The sequence below is a fragment of the Alternaria infectoria genome (genome assembly GCF_024043175.1).
Source record: "Alternaria infectoria strain BMP 0036 chromosome Unknown scaffold_10, whole genome shotgun sequence".
NCBI lineage: Eukaryota > Fungi > Ascomycota > Dothideomycetes > Pleosporales > Pleosporaceae > Alternaria > Alternaria infectoria.
This window is the reverse complement of record NW_026250699.1, coordinates 872,004-888,362: the sequence shown is the minus strand read 5'-3', so window position 1 is coordinate 888,362 and position 16,359 is coordinate 872,004. Positions and strand designations below refer to the sequence as shown.

The 16,359-nt window shown below is 53.6% G+C and overlaps 7 protein-coding genes across 7 annotated transcripts; 4 read left to right on the top strand and 3 right to left on the bottom strand.

Moving 5' to 3' along the window:
* Positions 1-304: 304 nt before the first annotated feature.
* J4E92_006736 (uncharacterized protein) lies at positions 305-991 on the top strand (the record flags this gene model as incomplete). Its single annotated transcript, XM_051498102.1, has 1 exon — positions 305-991. One exon carries the CDS (start codon positions 305-307, stop codon positions 989-991), a length of 687 nt encoding a protein of 228 aa, XP_051351828.1.
* A 629-nt stretch (positions 992-1,620) lies between these two features.
* On the bottom strand, positions 1,621-3,098 carry NUO49 (NADH:ubiquinone oxidoreductase 49kD subunit; the record flags this gene model as incomplete). Its single annotated transcript, XM_051498101.1, has 2 exons — positions 1,621-2,379; positions 2,430-3,098. The coding sequence occupies 2 exons, from the start codon at positions 3,096-3,098 to the stop codon at positions 1,621-1,623; spliced, it is 1,428 nt and encodes a 475-aa protein (XP_051351827.1).
* A 231-nt stretch (positions 3,099-3,329) lies between these two features.
* Positions 3,330-4,571, top strand: J4E92_006734 (uncharacterized protein; the record flags this gene model as incomplete). Its single annotated transcript, XM_051498100.1, has 3 exons — positions 3,330-3,368; positions 3,422-3,526; positions 3,585-4,571. The coding sequence occupies 3 exons, from the start codon at positions 3,330-3,332 to the stop codon at positions 4,569-4,571; spliced, it is 1,131 nt and encodes a 376-aa protein (XP_051351826.1).
* A 594-nt stretch (positions 4,572-5,165) lies between these two features.
* J4E92_006733 (uncharacterized protein) lies at positions 5,166-6,172 on the bottom strand (the record flags this gene model as incomplete). The annotated part of the gene is made up of 2 exons (XM_051498099.1): positions 5,166-5,948; positions 6,044-6,172. 2 exons carry the CDS (start codon positions 6,170-6,172, stop codon positions 5,166-5,168), a joined length of 912 nt encoding a protein of 303 aa, XP_051351825.1.
* A 1,187-nt stretch (positions 6,173-7,359) lies between these two features.
* On the bottom strand, positions 7,360-8,429 carry J4E92_006732 (uncharacterized protein; the record flags this gene model as incomplete). The annotated part of the gene is made up of 3 exons (XM_051498098.1): positions 7,360-7,619; positions 7,669-8,258; positions 8,368-8,429. 3 exons carry the CDS (start codon positions 8,427-8,429, stop codon positions 7,360-7,362), a joined length of 912 nt encoding a protein of 303 aa, XP_051351824.1.
* Positions 8,430-9,232: 803 nt separating this feature from the next.
* J4E92_006731 (uncharacterized protein) lies at positions 9,233-12,306 on the top strand (the record flags this gene model as incomplete). Its single annotated transcript, XM_051498097.1, has 5 exons — positions 9,233-9,281; positions 9,480-9,721; positions 9,777-11,621; positions 11,672-12,121; positions 12,172-12,306. 5 exons carry the CDS (start codon positions 9,233-9,235, stop codon positions 12,304-12,306), a joined length of 2,721 nt encoding a protein of 906 aa, XP_051351823.1.
* Positions 12,307-14,337: 2,031 nt separating this feature from the next.
* J4E92_006730 (uncharacterized protein) lies at positions 14,338-15,701 on the top strand (the record flags this gene model as incomplete). The annotated part of the gene is made up of 5 exons (XM_051498096.1): positions 14,338-14,380; positions 14,439-14,600; positions 14,678-15,241; positions 15,295-15,562; positions 15,623-15,701. The coding sequence occupies 5 exons, from the start codon at positions 14,338-14,340 to the stop codon at positions 15,699-15,701; spliced, it is 1,116 nt and encodes a 371-aa protein (XP_051351822.1).
* Between the last annotated feature and the right edge of the window lie 658 nt (positions 15,702-16,359).

Genomic DNA, 16,359 nt, shown 5'->3' with positions numbered 1-16,359 from the left:
AAGAAACTAAGAAAAGCAGTCACCTTCTAGTTCTGTCCTAATACTCGTATACTCCGTCACACACCTCGTATCCTTTGCCGCCTACGTTCGAGACACCGCTTCCTTCCACCTGTACTACGATATAGCTCTTTTGATCAGACGCGTCAGCTCGTGCGTTCGTTCCTAGCTGAAGTTTATCTTGTTTGCTTTTGTGGTGGTGCTCAACCTCCTTCAGCCTCTCTTTCTCGCTAGCTAGCTACTCGTCACTTACCACCTACCAACTTTCTCATTCGCATCACGCTACATGCAGCAACAACCGTTCAAAATGACGTCTACAATCACCACAACACCGACGACGACGTACAACTACGTCTACACAACCTACACAAATGCGTCGCCGAGCCCTTTCACCAAACCCACAGAGTTCCCGTCCATCTTCAGCTACGGCCCTGCAGTAGGATGCGCCTCCAACTCTGCCATGCCCGACACACCCGCGCAGCCTTCCAATTACCCTCTCGGTCGACCGTCCGGCCGCGATGGCGGATGCGTTATCAGCAACGACGCGGACTTCAACGACCATGCTTTCTGGGACATGTACGCGTGCTGTTCTGGCAACGACAGCACCGCGATGGGCAGCCCGTTTCCTTGCACGGCAATGTGCTCCGCTAGCGACGAACAAAGCTTCTTGGAACTGGGAGAGTGTCTGAGCAAGAGGGTCGACGTTGTCATTTGCACTCCACCGTTCGACGAGATTAGCAAGAATTCGACGGACCCGGATGCGGCTAGTAGCAGTGGTTCTATGGCGCAATCTTCATCGGCGGGTACGATGAGCGAGAGGGAGAGCGCGACTGCGAGCTCAAGTGGCGATGCGAGCGCGAGTGCTAGCTCTTCGAATGCGGACTCGACGGGCGCTGCCAGTGCCGTGGGCGTTACACATGGTGCGTTGTCAAAGGCTGGGCTGGCGGTATTCGGCATCGTGGCGCTCGGCTCGGCTGCGGGCATGTTCTTGTAGGAAGGCACGGAATAGGATAATGTATATTACAACTGAGCTGGTCTTACCTCAATGTCCTCTTTCAGTACTTTAGTGTAAGTTTCATATAGTCGGAACATAATCCATAAATTGCTCTCATCCGAATGGCGGTATCATAACCTCATTGCATAGCTAGTGCTTTCCTGAAATGGTCCTATTATCATGGACATCTCATCTACTAATATGCTCAAGGCTATGTCATAATGTGATGTCTTTTATATTGGGATAGAGTGACAAATAGAAAGGATCGAAGAACCAACGAGCACAACTTCCTGCAGATCATTCCAGGATGTGCATATAGAAAAAGACGAGATGAACATGCAAATGTCAATTGACTTTCAAGAAACACATAGGCACAGTATTTACAACCAGTCACCTAACCCGCTACCGCCGCTGCTGAGCCACCACACCGAAGATCAAATCGTCTTCGTGATTGATCTCGTTGACCATACGAGTGTCACCCATCGGCTCTGTATCCCTCATGCAACGCGACAAAAAATCATGCTGTGCAAATCGAAGCAAAATGCAACCGCCTTTCTATTCCTTTCTTCTACTTCTTACCGGTCAACTTCACCTGCAGAGGAAGTTAGTAAATGACACATATGCACTTCTTATAGATGGGACTTACCAAAGACCAAATCCATTGTTCCGATAATGGCGACAGCATCGGCGAGCAAATGACCTCTTGAAATTTGGTCCATGCAGGCCAAGTGTGCGAATCCAGGTGCCCTAATCTTACACCTGTATGGCCTCTCGCTACCATCTGAGACCAAGAAGACACCCATTTCTCCCTTGGGCGCCTCAATAGCGCTGTATGTCTCACCAGGTGGGACAGTGTAGCCCTTGCTGAAAAGCAAGAAGTGGTGGATGAGGGCCTCCATGTTCTCCTTCATAGCAGCACGTGGTGGCGGCGCGATCTTGTAGTCTTCAACCTTGACGGGGCCGGCTGGCATGTCGTTCAAGCACTGGTGGATGATGCGGAGAGACTGACGGAACTCCTCCATACGGCAGAGGTAACGGTCGTAGCAGTCACCGTTGACACCGACTGGGACATCGAAGTCAACCCTGTCGTAGGCGTCGTATGGCTGCGACTTGCGGACGTCCCAGGGAACACCGGATCCTCGGAGCATGACACCAGAGAAAGAGTAGTTGATGGCGTCGGCAGCTGAGACAACACCAACGCCCTTTGTGCGGCCAATCCAGATACGGTTGTCTGTCAACATCTCCTCAGTCTCGTCGATGCGGTCGCCGAACTGGGTAGCCCATTGGTAGATATCGTCGAGAAGACCGAGGGGGAGATCCTGAGACACACCGCCGGGGCGGACGTAGGCTGCGTGCAGACGGGCGCCGGAAACACGTTCGTAGAATTCCTAGACGTAATCAGCATGTGCAATCTATACTTTTGCCACGCACAACTCACCATGAGCTTCTCACGCTCCTCGAAACCCCACAAGAAGGGCGTAAGAGCACCGACATCCATAGCGTGGGACAAGACCGACATGAGATGGTTCAGAATGCGGGTGATTTCACCGAACAGGGTACGGATGTACTTGGCGCGGATTGGGATATCGATGTTCAGCAGCTTCTCGACAGCCAGCGAGAAGCACTGCTCGTTGGTCATCATGGAGACATAGTCGAGACGGTCAAAGTATGGCAGGGCCTGGAGGTACGTCCGGTACTCGATGAGCTTCTCTGTGCCTCGGTGCAGCAGGCCAACGTGCGGGTCGGCGCGCACAATCTCCTCTCCGTTCAGCTCCAGAATCAAGCGCAACACACCGTGGGCAGCGGGATGCTGGGGCCCGAAGTTGACAGTGTAATGCCGGATCTTCCTGGTGTCGACATGTTCGTCCTCCTCCGCTCTGGTTTCCTGGGCCGTCTCGGCCGGTGCAACGCCGCCGAAGTTGGAATCGGTCGGGACCAATCGTGTCCGCTGGCTCTCCTCGACTTCAGCGTATCGGCGGGGGAATGTAGTCGACAGGCAGCGTGCAATGGGCCGTGAAGGGATTGCCGATCGGAGCTGGGGTCGGGAGGCGTTGAGGCACGCTCGCTTCGCCGCGGGGCCGGCCAGACGCGCAAAGGAGACGGGCATGGTGGTGGTATCTCTCCCTACGTCGAGTATAGGGCCTCAATGGGCGTGTAGAGTGGAGAGTGAGGGCGTGGCGTTGGAGGGGAGCTTTCCTCATATCGATGATGCTACCAGATTGAGTCTACCGCCATTGGCTGCGTGGGTCTTGGCGTGCCGGCGCCTTCCTCGAACTTTTTGTGAACATGGAAAGTGCTCCCCTCCGAAAACACCAAACTTGACCCCAACACCGCAACCATGTCGACGCCGAGTGCACAGGAGCAGATCAAGCGCAAGGTACTTACGCGACTTGGAATATGGGGTTGATCTTCCGCTAATGCCACGATTAGACGCTTGGAGTTGGTCCAGAGACCGTCACCAACCAGCAGTCTACCGACTTCCCTGGACACTGGCCGGGCGAGAACCACGAATGGGACTTGGAATACTTCAAGGAGGTATGCGCGACTAGATTCACGTCAAAAATACATGACCTCGTACTAACCAAAGGTTCAGAACTTCAACGTCACCTTCCACAAATTTGTCCCCAACAACGCCGAGTTCTCCCTCACTGGTATCGACACCTCGGTCGCAAACGCCTTCCGCCGCATTCTCCTCTCCGAAATCCCTACGCTCGCCATAGAGGACGTCTTCATCTACCAAAACACATCCATCATCCAAGACGAAGTGCTCGCCCACCGCCTGGGCCTAATCCCCCTCTGCGGCGACCGCGAGGGTCTCCGCTGGCTGAAATGGTACAAGAAGCCCACAGACGACGACGAGGGCTCCGGAACACCCTCAGACTACAACACCATTGCGCTGCGATTAGACGTGGAATGCACATGGCAAGAGGGCGGTCTGCAACGAGCAGTAGCTGGAGAGACCGATCCCGATAAACTCTACGTCGGCCACAATGTCTACGCTAAAGACATCGTCTTCCAACCCCACGGCCGTCAAGAGGAGAAGTTTGCGCAAAGTGAAGGGAAAGATATTCGGTCTACCAACCCAGATATCCTGATCGCAAAGATGAGGCCAGGGCAGAGCATTTGTCTCAGCATGCACGCTATCAAGGGTATCGGACAAGACCATGCCAAGTTCTCGCCCGTCGCAACGGCTTCGTACCGCCTTATGCCTACCATCGACATCACGAAGCCCATCATCGGCGCCGACGCAAAGAAATTCGCGCGCTGTTTCCCCCGGGGCGTCATCAAGCTCGACAAGGTCACTTCCGAGGATGCTCAGAAATACGCCGAGCTGGAAGGCAAGGAAGGCGAGCCCAAGGCTGTAGTCGAGAACGCCATGAACGACACCGTCAGCAGAGAATGCTTAAGACATCCCGAATTCAAAGACAAGGTGAAGCTGGGTCGGATACGAGACCACTTCATCTTCAAGGTGGAAAGCACTGGCCAGTGGGAGAGCGACGAGCTGTTTTTGGAGAGTGTCAAGCTGCTCAAGATCAAGTGTCAAAGGATTAAGAGGGGATTGGATGAGATGCAAAAGTAGGAAGCTCTTCAGAACGGGAGTGTGGAAGAATTTGCATTGCAATGGCGTTTTAGGGCATTACGGTGGCGGGTTTCGAAAAGTCTACGATATCACGGAGCGACTTCTTTTGCATGGATTAGTCCATCTGGCATTGTGCCTTTGAGCGGTTGTCAAAAGGCATAATAAATGATTACACCATACTTTCACATCGCATCTCGCGTCGCATCTCGCATTAAGGGAGCAGGTTTCATGTGCATGATTTGGTACCTCGAACTCAAAACGTTTTCATTGACGTTGATGCCTGTGCTTGAACAAAATCGAAGTACAGTCTACACAGAAAAACAAGCGTGCTTCTATTGATACAACTAGACATTCGTAACTGACGCGTATTGGTACAAAGATCATAGCTTTACAAAGACGAAACCGACAAGTATCAACCGGGGTATATGAGAGTTTGTCCACCTGGGACACCTTGCTAAAAAAAAACATCAAAGAAAGTCGTGTAGGATGTGTCTCGTTGACCGTGACACAAAGCATGGGTATGTTCGTGGGCCATCCGCGTTGAATCGTTGCGACGAGAGTTGGGGAGGTTTCCACGAAAGAATATGCTGACAGCTACGAGAGCTCTGCCAGCGCATCGCTACACAGCTTCTGCACGCTTTCAGGGTTGAAGCGTGGGCGCCATGTCATGTTCTTCCTCTTCTGCTGCAGCTTCTCACGATCCTCGTCAGTGAGCATGCAGCTGCTGCGAGGATCCTTAAACTGCGACTTGGTGGGGGATGGCGACGGAGTCGGGAATGCGAACCGCACACCACGGACACCGGTCGTCTCTTTTAGGGTCCGCACACTAGTAAGATGGCCCTCTACCATGCGGACAAAGGCGGGGGTGCCACTCGGCAGCTGGACCCCTGGTTTCGATCGCACATGCTCTGTGGATAGAGGCGATAGGATGCTGTCGTTCTTGATGTGGCGGGACAAGGGTCTAGGGTCGGCACACGAGTCCCATTCCACGTTTTTGCCGGGTGGGGATGGAAAGCGGAAGTTCCTCAGCGCAAGATCTGGGTCTACCTCTAGGTCAAAGGCGTAGGAATCTGTGCTTGAGGTCGAGCTGCGATAGCTGCTTGTTGAGTCAAAGGACCTGACTCTGGATGACCGCCGGAACCAGGTCTGTTCGTTTGGAATGGTCGCAGAGTCTGGTGTCAGAGGCTGGTCGTCGTCGTCCTCCATCGGCGCAGTGGAAGATGGCGAAGGTGGTGTAAGAGCGACGATGGTCTCATTGTAGTACTTTTCCGCCGCGTTCAGTTCCTTGTAACGGTTTTTGAGGGTAGCTTCCCTTGCCAGTGTGTCGTGAGAGAGTGCAATGTAGAAGTTCAGATAAGCGGAGTGGATGGGATGGATCTGTTATTCGTTAGCTCTTGCTTCTCGTGTATGGCGCTTGCCTTGGCGACTTTCAATTTCTGGAGGGTGCGCGGCGTAGTGTTACTTTTACATACCTTGTCATTGATATCACCAAGTAAACGCTCCCCAAAACTTGCGCATTGTGTGTAGTGTCGACTAGCATACAGATCCTTGAGAGCCTGCATCTTCGCCTTCAACATGTATGTTCCAGCCTGCGCCAGCATATTGCTCAGTCGTTCGAAGTTGTGGGTCGGTGAATGTGGGTCGAACTTGATTGAAGAGCAAGCAGCGATTGCTTGTAGTTGCGAATGTGAGCTCGGGCGTGAAGTAGACCGGATACAGGCGGAAAGAAAAGAGAGAAGCGCAGCCTCAAAGAATGAAAAAGTGAAGCCGGCTTCAGGGTTTATTGAATTGGTAGCGATGTAAGCAGTAAAGGCAATAATGCAGGGTGCGCTTTCCTCTTCTCGATGCTCCTCAGAAAACAGCTACCTGAGCGCTTTTAGTGGGCGAACGAGATAAAAAGCAACCTTGGAATGCGAACGCCCATAATGGGCCATATTATATGATGCCTCAAGGGCCTGACCGTGCCTGACTAGGCCTGACGTACTATTTCTGCGGGTGAGGGTGTGGTAAGAGGGGCGAGTCCGTTTCGAATGCAGGTTACGTTTCATAAACCAGCTATCCCTACCCTTAGCGCGCCGAAGGAGGTCAGGTACGCAAACACTTGCCGTCATTGGGGTTGAAGCACGCATAAGGTTTGAAGAACCCTCGTGCAGACTGCTTGATTTGCAGTCTCATGGCAGTTGGTGTGCATAGTTGCTGCCTCACTGAGTAGTGGTGTAGTCGTCTGCCGGCGATTTTTTCCTCTGCCGTTGTCTGCGACTCATGACCTACAGCTGAGGGACAGGTCGGCATTGTAAGCCGGACATTAGCTTTGCCAAATTGCTGTTGGACCATGACGAGATATATCACACACACGCCAACTTGCAGATGACTGATCTAGATCCGAGGCCGATCGCGCTGCACTGCAACAGACATCCGCGTGGTGTTTACCCAAGCGACCGTTTCCGATCTGGCGTGGAGGTCGAAGCGAGGACGGAGGATGCCGAGGCGCTCTTTGAGGTGGCTGGTCATCTTAGCCTGCATTTCTGCGACGACAATGAGCAGGAGAGCTGACACACGTGATGAGCATGACAGTACCTGGATCTGCACGGTCTGCCCAGATGTGACGTACGCCGCAGCGTAGATGCGGTCGAGAAGCAGACATGACACAAGGCACGAGATTCAACCATGAATGTTTTCCACGAACTGGCTGGTACAAAAGAGCTATGAACAGATGGTTATTCTACACAGCCCATGAGGGAGATGGAACCAGATCATTGGGATATCAAGTCTAAAGCTCCTGGAGCGCTTAACCCTCGGAAGCAGCGGCACCGGTAATAATCTCGACAAGTTCGCCAGTAATGACGGCTTGACGCGTTCGGTTGTAGAGAATCTGGAACTTGTTGATCATGTCTCCAGCGTTCTTGGAAGCATTGTCCATGGCGTTTTGACGCGCAGACTGCTCGCAAGCGTGACCCTCAGCCAGCGCCCAGAAGAGCGAGTTGGCAAGGGCGTACTCGCGGAGGTTGGGGAGAACCTCATCCTCAATCTCGAAAGCAGAGAAGTTGGCTAGATAGATTGTCAGACATGAATTTTGCTACTTGGAGGTGTGACGTACCAGACTGGGCAATAGCCTCCTCAGAGTAGGCCTCCTGGATGGTGGCCTCGTAACTCGAAGCGTTGATGAACTTGTTGTAGACGATCTTGATGGAAGCGTATTCGGTGGGCAGCATGGAGATCTGGTCGGCAATGTGCAGGGAGTCGGCAAAGGTAGGAACGTCCTTTCCGGCACCGGCGAAGGACAAGACCATGTTCTTTCCGTTGGAACGACCAAGTTGCGCCTTGCACTTCTCGCCAATGACAGCCAACTCAATGTCGGAATTCTGTTGGAGCATAGCCCTGACCTTCCTCGACATTCCCGAGTGGATACCACCGCAGAGGCCCTTGTCGGAGCTGCAGACGATGACCAGGTTCTTCTTGCCCTCACTCTCGATGGGCTTGGTCTCGGCGCTCTCGAAAACGGTGTTGGACGTCTGGCCGTACTTGCGGGACTCGGTCATGGCCTTCTGGGCACGGGTGAGCTTGGTGGAGGCGACGACCTTCATGGTCTTGGTGATCTTCTCGATGTTGCGAATCGACTTGAGGCGGCCCTCGATTTCACGGAGGGTGGCATAGCCGGCAGCGTTGGAGACGGAGAGGGTGGCGGGCCTAGATACACAAGTTCCAGTCAGCACTCGATGCAGTGGGCGATGCAATGGCTCCGGCAATGGGGGGTCGCAGAGCGCGAGAAAAGCTGCGGGCTCAGGTGGGAGCGTACCGGGCGGCGGCGGCGGCCATGCCCGCCTTGAAGGCCGGGCGCGCAGCTCGTGACAGCATCATGGCTACGGATTGAGATGAGTGGAGATGGCGACAGCCGGTGGTGGTGCTTCACTGCTGTCTTTGCTGAGCGGAAGCTCTCATCGGGCAGTCGGGACACTGAATTGCTTTCCGCGCTAACACGCCAAGTGTCACGTGAGCGATCCCAGCAGAGGACACCGGATGCGGAGCCTCTCACCAGCGCCGCCACGCTCGTGGCAGTCTGCGTGCAGTGTAGAGTGTGTCTTTGAACCATGCTGAAGTCCGAGGAGTCTGAAAATGGCTCCAAAGACGACATCGTCGTGACAACATTAGGAGGACATAGGCACGAACAATGGAGGAACAGGTGGCAGGCACCAACTAGGCACCCACCAAAGCCTTGACGCACCGTTCCGCATGTTCCGTATTGTAGGAAAAGCAAGCAGCTTCCACAATGGCTGTGCTCGCTGGTAGCCGATTTGCAGCGTCCTAGTGCATCGATCGATGGTGAGGTTACGCATCTGCTGCAAAGGCCGAACGCCCGTGCGCTGGTGGACTTAGTGAAGCACAGCTGGGCAATGGCTCCCTGGCTGCGCTTCACTTAACTCAGCATCCTCTGTCCGCTCTCGTCTATTCCCTTCGTCCCTGCTGCCTCAAACTTCAACATCGCCTCAATCGCACGACGTGTTTGCCCGCAAGTGGCGCGCGTCTCTCCACAACTCTCACCCTTCCACGGGCTCCGCTCTTTCGTTCCCACTAGGTTTCCTCGATCTGCGCCAGATCTCGCTGAGCACGCCCGTCCTGTTTTTTATTACCCGCAATCTCGGCGCGCGCCTGTCTCTTCCATCATGTCCTCTTCAGACGACGACACTCCTCTTGTGAGAGGAAAGAACCAAGGTGAGTGCGCCCAGCAGTCTGCGCTATCTCCACGCGCCACGGCTATCTCCCTCTCACGCGCCCCGATCGCCCTTGTCAAATTCCACCCTTTCACCTCCCAACTATTACCAACCTCCTCCCTCGCTACCTTACCCAACGTAGCGCAACCAGTGCGCCTCCACTAAAGACGCAAAATGGCTAACGAAACTTTTCCAACAGCAAAGTCCAACGAACAGATCACCAAAGAAGAAGATAGAAAAATGGACGCCCAAGTCCCTTCCAACGGTCACGTCGAGCCCGGCATCTCAATCCGCATGGGTCCAGTCGCCGACGACGACAAGATGGATATCGATGCGCCCGAGACCAACGGCGCCAACGGAAAGCGCAAGTCGCGCAGCAGCGTCACAAACAGCAAATCGTACAAGGACGCCAGTAGCTCCGAGGATGACGACAAGCCTTTGGTAGGTCGCCCTTGATGAAATTCGCGCGCGTAAAGCTGGACTAACTTTTCAGCAGAGCAAGCGGCGGCGAACCTCACAGCAAGCGAAACCCACCCAGGACGACTCCGATTCAGAACTCAGCGATGTGCCTCTCAAGGCCAGGGTGCTCCCCAAAGCCAGCGCCGAACAAATCGGAGAGTCTGCCGACTCCGACGTGCCTCTCGCCACGAAGCTCACTAAGAAGAAGGAGTCTATCGAGAAGGCCGCTGCAAAGGAGGCCAAGGCCATGCGCAGCAAGGAGAAGGCCGCCCCGAAGCGCAAGCAAAAGGTAGAAAGCGACAGCGACGACGACATTCCTCTTGCGAAGAAGAAGGCGCCCGCCAAGAAGACAAACGGAGTCAAGAAGGAAGAGTCCGATTCTGACGCGCCGCTCGCCAAGAAGGCCGCCCCGAAGAAAGCCACCAAAGCGAAGCCTGCCGCCGCCGCACCTGTCAAGAAGGGCAAGGGCAAAGTCAAGAAAGAGGAGACTGAGCAGGACGAGGAGGCTGAGAACGAGGAGGAAGAGTACCGCTGGTGGGAGGACCCAGGCAAGAGTGATGGCACCAAGAAGTGGGACACGCTGGAACACGCCGGTGTTGTCTTTCCTCCCGAGTACGAGCCGCTTCCCAAACACGTCAAACTGGTGTACGATGGTGTACCTGTTACCCTGCACAAGGATGCCGAGGAGGTAGCTACTTTCTACGGAAGCATGCTGAACTCCACCCACAACGTCGAGAACCCTACCTTCAACAAAAACTTCTTCGAGGACTTTACTAAGGTTCTGGATAAGACTGGACACGGCAAGGACAAAGACGGAAACACAGTCAAGATCAAGAAGTTTGAGAAGTGCGACTTCAAGCCCATCTTCGAATGGTTCGACGCGGAGCGCGCTAAGAAGAAGGCTCTCTCGCAAGCCGAGAAGAAAGCGCTCAAGGCTGAGAAGGAGGCTGCTGAGGCTCAGTACATGTACTGCCTGTGGGACGGTCGCAAGCAAAAGGTCGGCAACTTCCGCGTTGAACCCCCTGGTCTTTTCCGTGGTCGTGGTGAGCATCCCAAGACCGGTCGCGTAAAGGAGCGCGTTATGCCCGAGCAAATCACCATCAACATTGGTGAGAATGCCAAAGTCCCTGAGCCACCCGCGGGTCACAAATGGAAGGCGGTCAAGCACGATCACGAAGGCACATGGCTGGCTATGTGGCAAGAAAACATCAACAGTGCTTATAAGTACGTCATGCTCGCTGCCAACTCCGACATCAAGGGCCAGAGCGATTTCAAGAAGTTCGAGAAGGCGCGAGAGCTCAAGAAGCACATCGACCGCATCCGCAAAGACTACCGCAAAGATCTCAATTCTAAGATGATGGCTGATCGTCAACGCGCTACCGCCATCTACCTCATTGATCAGTTCGCCCTCCGTGCTGGTAACGAGAAGGGAGAGGATGAGGCTGATACCGTCGGTTGCTGCTCGCTCAAGTTTCAGCATATCACTCTGAAGCCGCCGGAGACTGTCATCTTTGACTTCTTGGGTAAAGACAGTATTCGGTTCTACGACGAGGTCAAGGTCGATCCGCAAGTCTTCAAGAACCTGAAGCTGTTCAAGAAGGAGCCCAAGACTACAGGCGATGACATTTTCGATCGACTGACCACGTCGGGTCTCAACAAGCATCTGACAAGCTACATGCCTGGTCTCACCGCAAAAGTATTCCGTACCTACAACGCCTCGTACACAATGGCTCGGCTGCTCAAGGAGATGAAGGCTACTGGCACAGTCCAGGAGAAGGTGAAGGCTTACAACGATGCCAATCGTGAAGTTGCCATCCTGTGTAACCACAAGCGTACTGTCGCTGCGAGTCACGCAACCTCCATCGAGAAGATGAACGAGAGGGTATGTTTTCGTCGCACATTCCGCTGTTTTACTATGCTAACTTCTGTAAGATTAATGGTCTTCGTTATCAGGTCTGGAGGACCAAGATGATGATGATCGACGTGGATCCGAAGATCAAGAAGAAGAAGGGTGCTGAGTACTTTGAGCGACCCGAAGATCTCGACATGGAGTGGGTCAAACAGCACCAGGAGGCAGAGATCGAAGAGATGCGACAAAAGATCACCAAGAAGTTCGAGAAGGAGAACGAGAAGCTCAAGGCCGACGGCGAGAAGGAGATGAAGCCTAAGGAGCTCGAGGAGCGTATGGAGAAGGTAAATGAGCTGGCCGCCAAGTACAAGAAGGAAAACAAGACTGGCAAGGTCGAGGCTGAGGGCAAGGGTCCAACAGTCGACAAGCTTGAGGGTAACATCGACAAGCTCAACCAGCGCATTGAGAACATGAAGATCCAGATGGAGGACAAGGAGGGCAACAAGGAGGTTGCCCTTGGCACGTCCAAGATCGTAAGTCACTCCCTGTTCATCTTGCATGATCTCTGACTAACCGCAACTAGAACTACATCGACCCTCGTCTCACTGTAGTCTTCTCCAAGAAGTTCGACGTACCCATCGAGAAGTTCTTCTCCAAGACACTCCGCGAGAAGTTCGACTGGGCCATCAAGTCAGTCGACGAGACCTGGGAGTTTTAAAGCAAAGCATGCATACAAGGCGGGGTTTCCTTGTCTTCGGACATCTTCTTAGATTTGCATCGGGTGCACACAGCATCATAGGGTGAGACTGACTGGGCGACATGCGGCGAAGAAAAGCACGATGGCATTTAGTACTATTTCCGTATGAAAGGGCATGGGTGGTACGGTTCGGCGAGCATGCGATATGACGTTGCGATCTCATTTTACTGCAGGGAGTCCACTGCATAGCTTTAAGATATTCATAGTAGCTCTGCGATCTAGCCAGTCATCTACAGCAATATATCAAATAGAGACTCAGCTGAAAAGGATTACTGATGCATATGCAAGTGCGGGACGATCACCATCCTTAGTGACGTTCTATGCATGAACTGCTGTTCGACTCCGAGGTTGTGCATGCATGCCTGTCTGTCTTGAACTGCATCGTCACACAGCCTGCTCTGGACGCAAACTGCATGTCGGCCGGGTCGCACAATCACGATGGGTGGCATAGAGCGGTGTAAGAAAGTGCGTCGCAGCCAATGATACGGCCTGGGTACCTGCGTTACATTTATTGATAGGAGGTACAGATCGAAGAGATCTCTAGATTCGCACGCCGTGTGCTACGCTACCCGGCGCCGACAGGCCTCGGAGCCCGGAGCTGCATGACACAACGCCGGTACGAACTGTGTATGTTGGAGGCGCCGTCCCTTGGCTTGACAATGAATGTTAAGTCGCCGACGAGGGCGTTGGGCTGATGAGTAGTCCCCATTCCGCGGAATCACAGCAACATCTGACGGCATTCGTGCTGTCTAACTCGGCCGCTACGAGGTCTTACTTGACTCAATGACCATGATATTGAATACATATCGGCAATGCTACGAGCCGAATTTCTTGTCACGTTGCCTAGCCTAGTAGAAGTCATCTGAACTTGTTACGAAGCGAGGGTTTTATGCAGGCTAGACGTTAAGCTAGAAGGACAACCCCAGCATCGTGTCTGTAAAGGGGAAGGCGATTTAGCGACAGACCTCGCGGCTCCGCGTTTGTTTGCTTTTTATTCGGTAATCGCTCGTTGAAGGATGGCGAATGTGGCTTACACATTGTACACAACGTCGGAGAACGCCCAAGGATGGATGGCTACGTCAGCCAGGGATTGCCTGATAGCTCTGTTGGTGTGAACTCAGGGGGAGTTCACCCCCACTGTCGGGCTGTCATGCGCCCAAAGTATTGAAGCTCGAGACAAGGTCCAGCTTTGCGGGAGCGCGCCGTCGTTCACCGCCCGCTTCTTGTACATCTCCCGCGACAACCGCTATGTATCCAGGAGATAGGAACAGCAAACGTCATGCTGTGAATATGAGGGGATACGGTGGAGCGGATCGCATTGTGTGCTCGTGCCCAAGTTGCATAACGTGGCGGGTGGCGGCGGGCGCCTTCAATACAATTGTCGCGGGCTCGCTACATACGAAGCCCACATAATCTCGGTCGACTTGCTTGCGGAGCGGACCACTATGGTGTGCATTGGATCAGCCACAAGTGCCCGACCATGACTGCTACTGGCGGCCATAGTTGGTTTTTGAGCCTCAGTGATGGGGGTGGCCTCTTGCGAAGAGAATTATCGCCGGGCTTGGGTGTGCACATTTAAATATCGGCCTGACTGCCCCCCTCCTGCAGGTCAATGAGTCGCGCATATTGGGCCTGAGTTATATGACATCGTTGTGGTGCCGCGGTATCCTACTTGGAGTATCTCTCTTCGTGGTTAGTCCCTCTCGTTCCAGCTCGACGCCCGCGATCACGAACGCCGCGTGTTATCTTTCTTCCAACGTGAGCAAGACAGACGATCGCAGCAAGACGCTTCGCCTATAGCAGCCGTGATATTGTCCCTCGCCAGTTGGTTCCTCGCAAAGACGGTCTGAGCGCGATCCGCACCGCTCAAATCTCCACCCCCGACTTTGGCCTTAGCAGACACCATCCGCCCACTGCGCCCTTCAGAATCCCCTAGCGATCTCTTCTTGCGCGCACAGGAGACGCAGATCACGAACATACGCGACCCCAGAAATGGCTTCAGAAAAGCCTTCGGTGCTGATAATAGGAGGGTTGGGTAAGGCTCGCGCTGGGCACAACCCAAGCATGCCACGAGGGCTGACCATGTGCATTAGGCTACACCGGGCGACACCTCACCAAGTACATCCACGACAACAACCTCGCCTCGCAGATTCGCATCGTCGACAAACATCTCCCGGAGCTGGCATGGCTTGCACCTGAATTCAAGGAGGCGTGCTCAAGAGAGCGATTCATACAGGCGGATGCGGCGCAGGAGAGTGCGTACCCCTGACCATGTCTCTGGGTCCAAGGGATGTCTACAACAAGACGTTCGAGGCTAATTCGAACCCTACAGAATCCCTCCCGCGAATATTCGACCGTGAAGGCGGCGCCGAATTCGACTATGTCTTCAACTGCGGCGGCGAGACCCGCTTCGCCCAAGATGAGAAGGTCTACGAGCTCCGCTCCTACGGCCTGTCCATGGCCATTGGCCGCGAAGCCGCGAAACGCAAGGTCAAATGCTTCCTCGAAGTCAGCACCGGCATGGTCTACAAGCCCGACAGCGCACCCAGCAAAGAGTCAGACAAGCCGAAACCCTGGTCGAATCTCGCGAAATGGAAACTCAAGGCTGAGGAGGACCTGGCCAAGATCGAAGGCTTGAACCTGATAGTGATGAGGATGGCACACGTCTACGGGCCGTACACGAGCAAATACCTGAGCACGGCGCTTTGCATGGCGAGGGTATACCAGAGCAAAGGAAAGGAGATGCGCTTCCTGTGGAAAGAAGACCTGAAGACGAACCTGGTGCACATTGAAGACTCTACAAGGGCGCTGTGGCATGGTGTCGAGTGGTACATGAAGGGGCCCGCGGGACGCAGGCCGGCGCCTACGTTCAATATTGTCGATCATGCGAATCACTGTAAGCCTCTCCAGACTATATCCGATCTATTGCAGTACTGACATGACTTTCAGCACAAAAAGACACTGCCCAGCTCATGGGTAAGATCTTCAACATCGAAACTGGCTTCCACGGCACACTCATCTCAGCCTTTGCACGATTGAATCTCGACCATGTCGTCGACGAAGTCAACGACGAGACGCTAGACCCCTGGGCAGAACTGCAACAAAAAGCCGGCATCAGCCAATCGACACCGCTGACACCGTACATGGAGAAGGAGCTGCTGAAAGATGCGGATCTGAGCATGGACGGGAGTCTGTTCGAGAAGGAGACGGGCTTCAAGTAAGTCACACCACTATTCACATGGAAGATTAAGCCGGCGATATACTAACAACCCACCAGATACAACGTAGAGAAGATCACCAAAGAAAAGGTCGAAGAGGTCATTGAGAGCTACAAGAGGATGAACTGGTGGCCATAGCTTTGGCCGCTCGACTCGCCCACTTCATTTCCATCGATACCCTCCTTCTTGTCACGACCTTCCTCACGACGAACCCCCTTTCCCGTATACCCAACCACCAAAACCACCACCTTTACATCTTCCAAAAACGACGACCGATTGTTCAGTTCAGCATAGCATAGCAGCGAAAGCATGCATTACCTGGAGCTCTGGGCTCCCTTTGACCCGATTCGACAATTTCACCCCTTATGGTCTTCTCATGTCTTGCGGGCATTTGTATCTGGCAGTCGCTTTTCCCTTGTGTATGTGTGTGTCAATCTTCTTCCTGTATGTTTGGGGCATGTATCTGGTTTGCGCACGGTACTGTATGGTGTTGATCTTTGCTGCTGCTGTCGGAGCATGCGAGTCTTGGTGTTACATACCCCTCAATCTAGCATTTGTTCTTATACACCGCGACTTGTTGTAAGATGACTCATTGTGCTCATTGACTGTTGGCTTGTGCTATGGCTTCTGTGAGTTACGAAATGCTGAGAGCAGGTGCGTTGCCTGGGCTAGACCAGCAATGTAAAACATCGCCGGAATCCTACCCGCTGACTACATGCTATCGATCCCACTAATCTATCTCCATCACAGAAAAACTTATCGCATCCCTTATCCTGGATATTGATGACTGATTAGT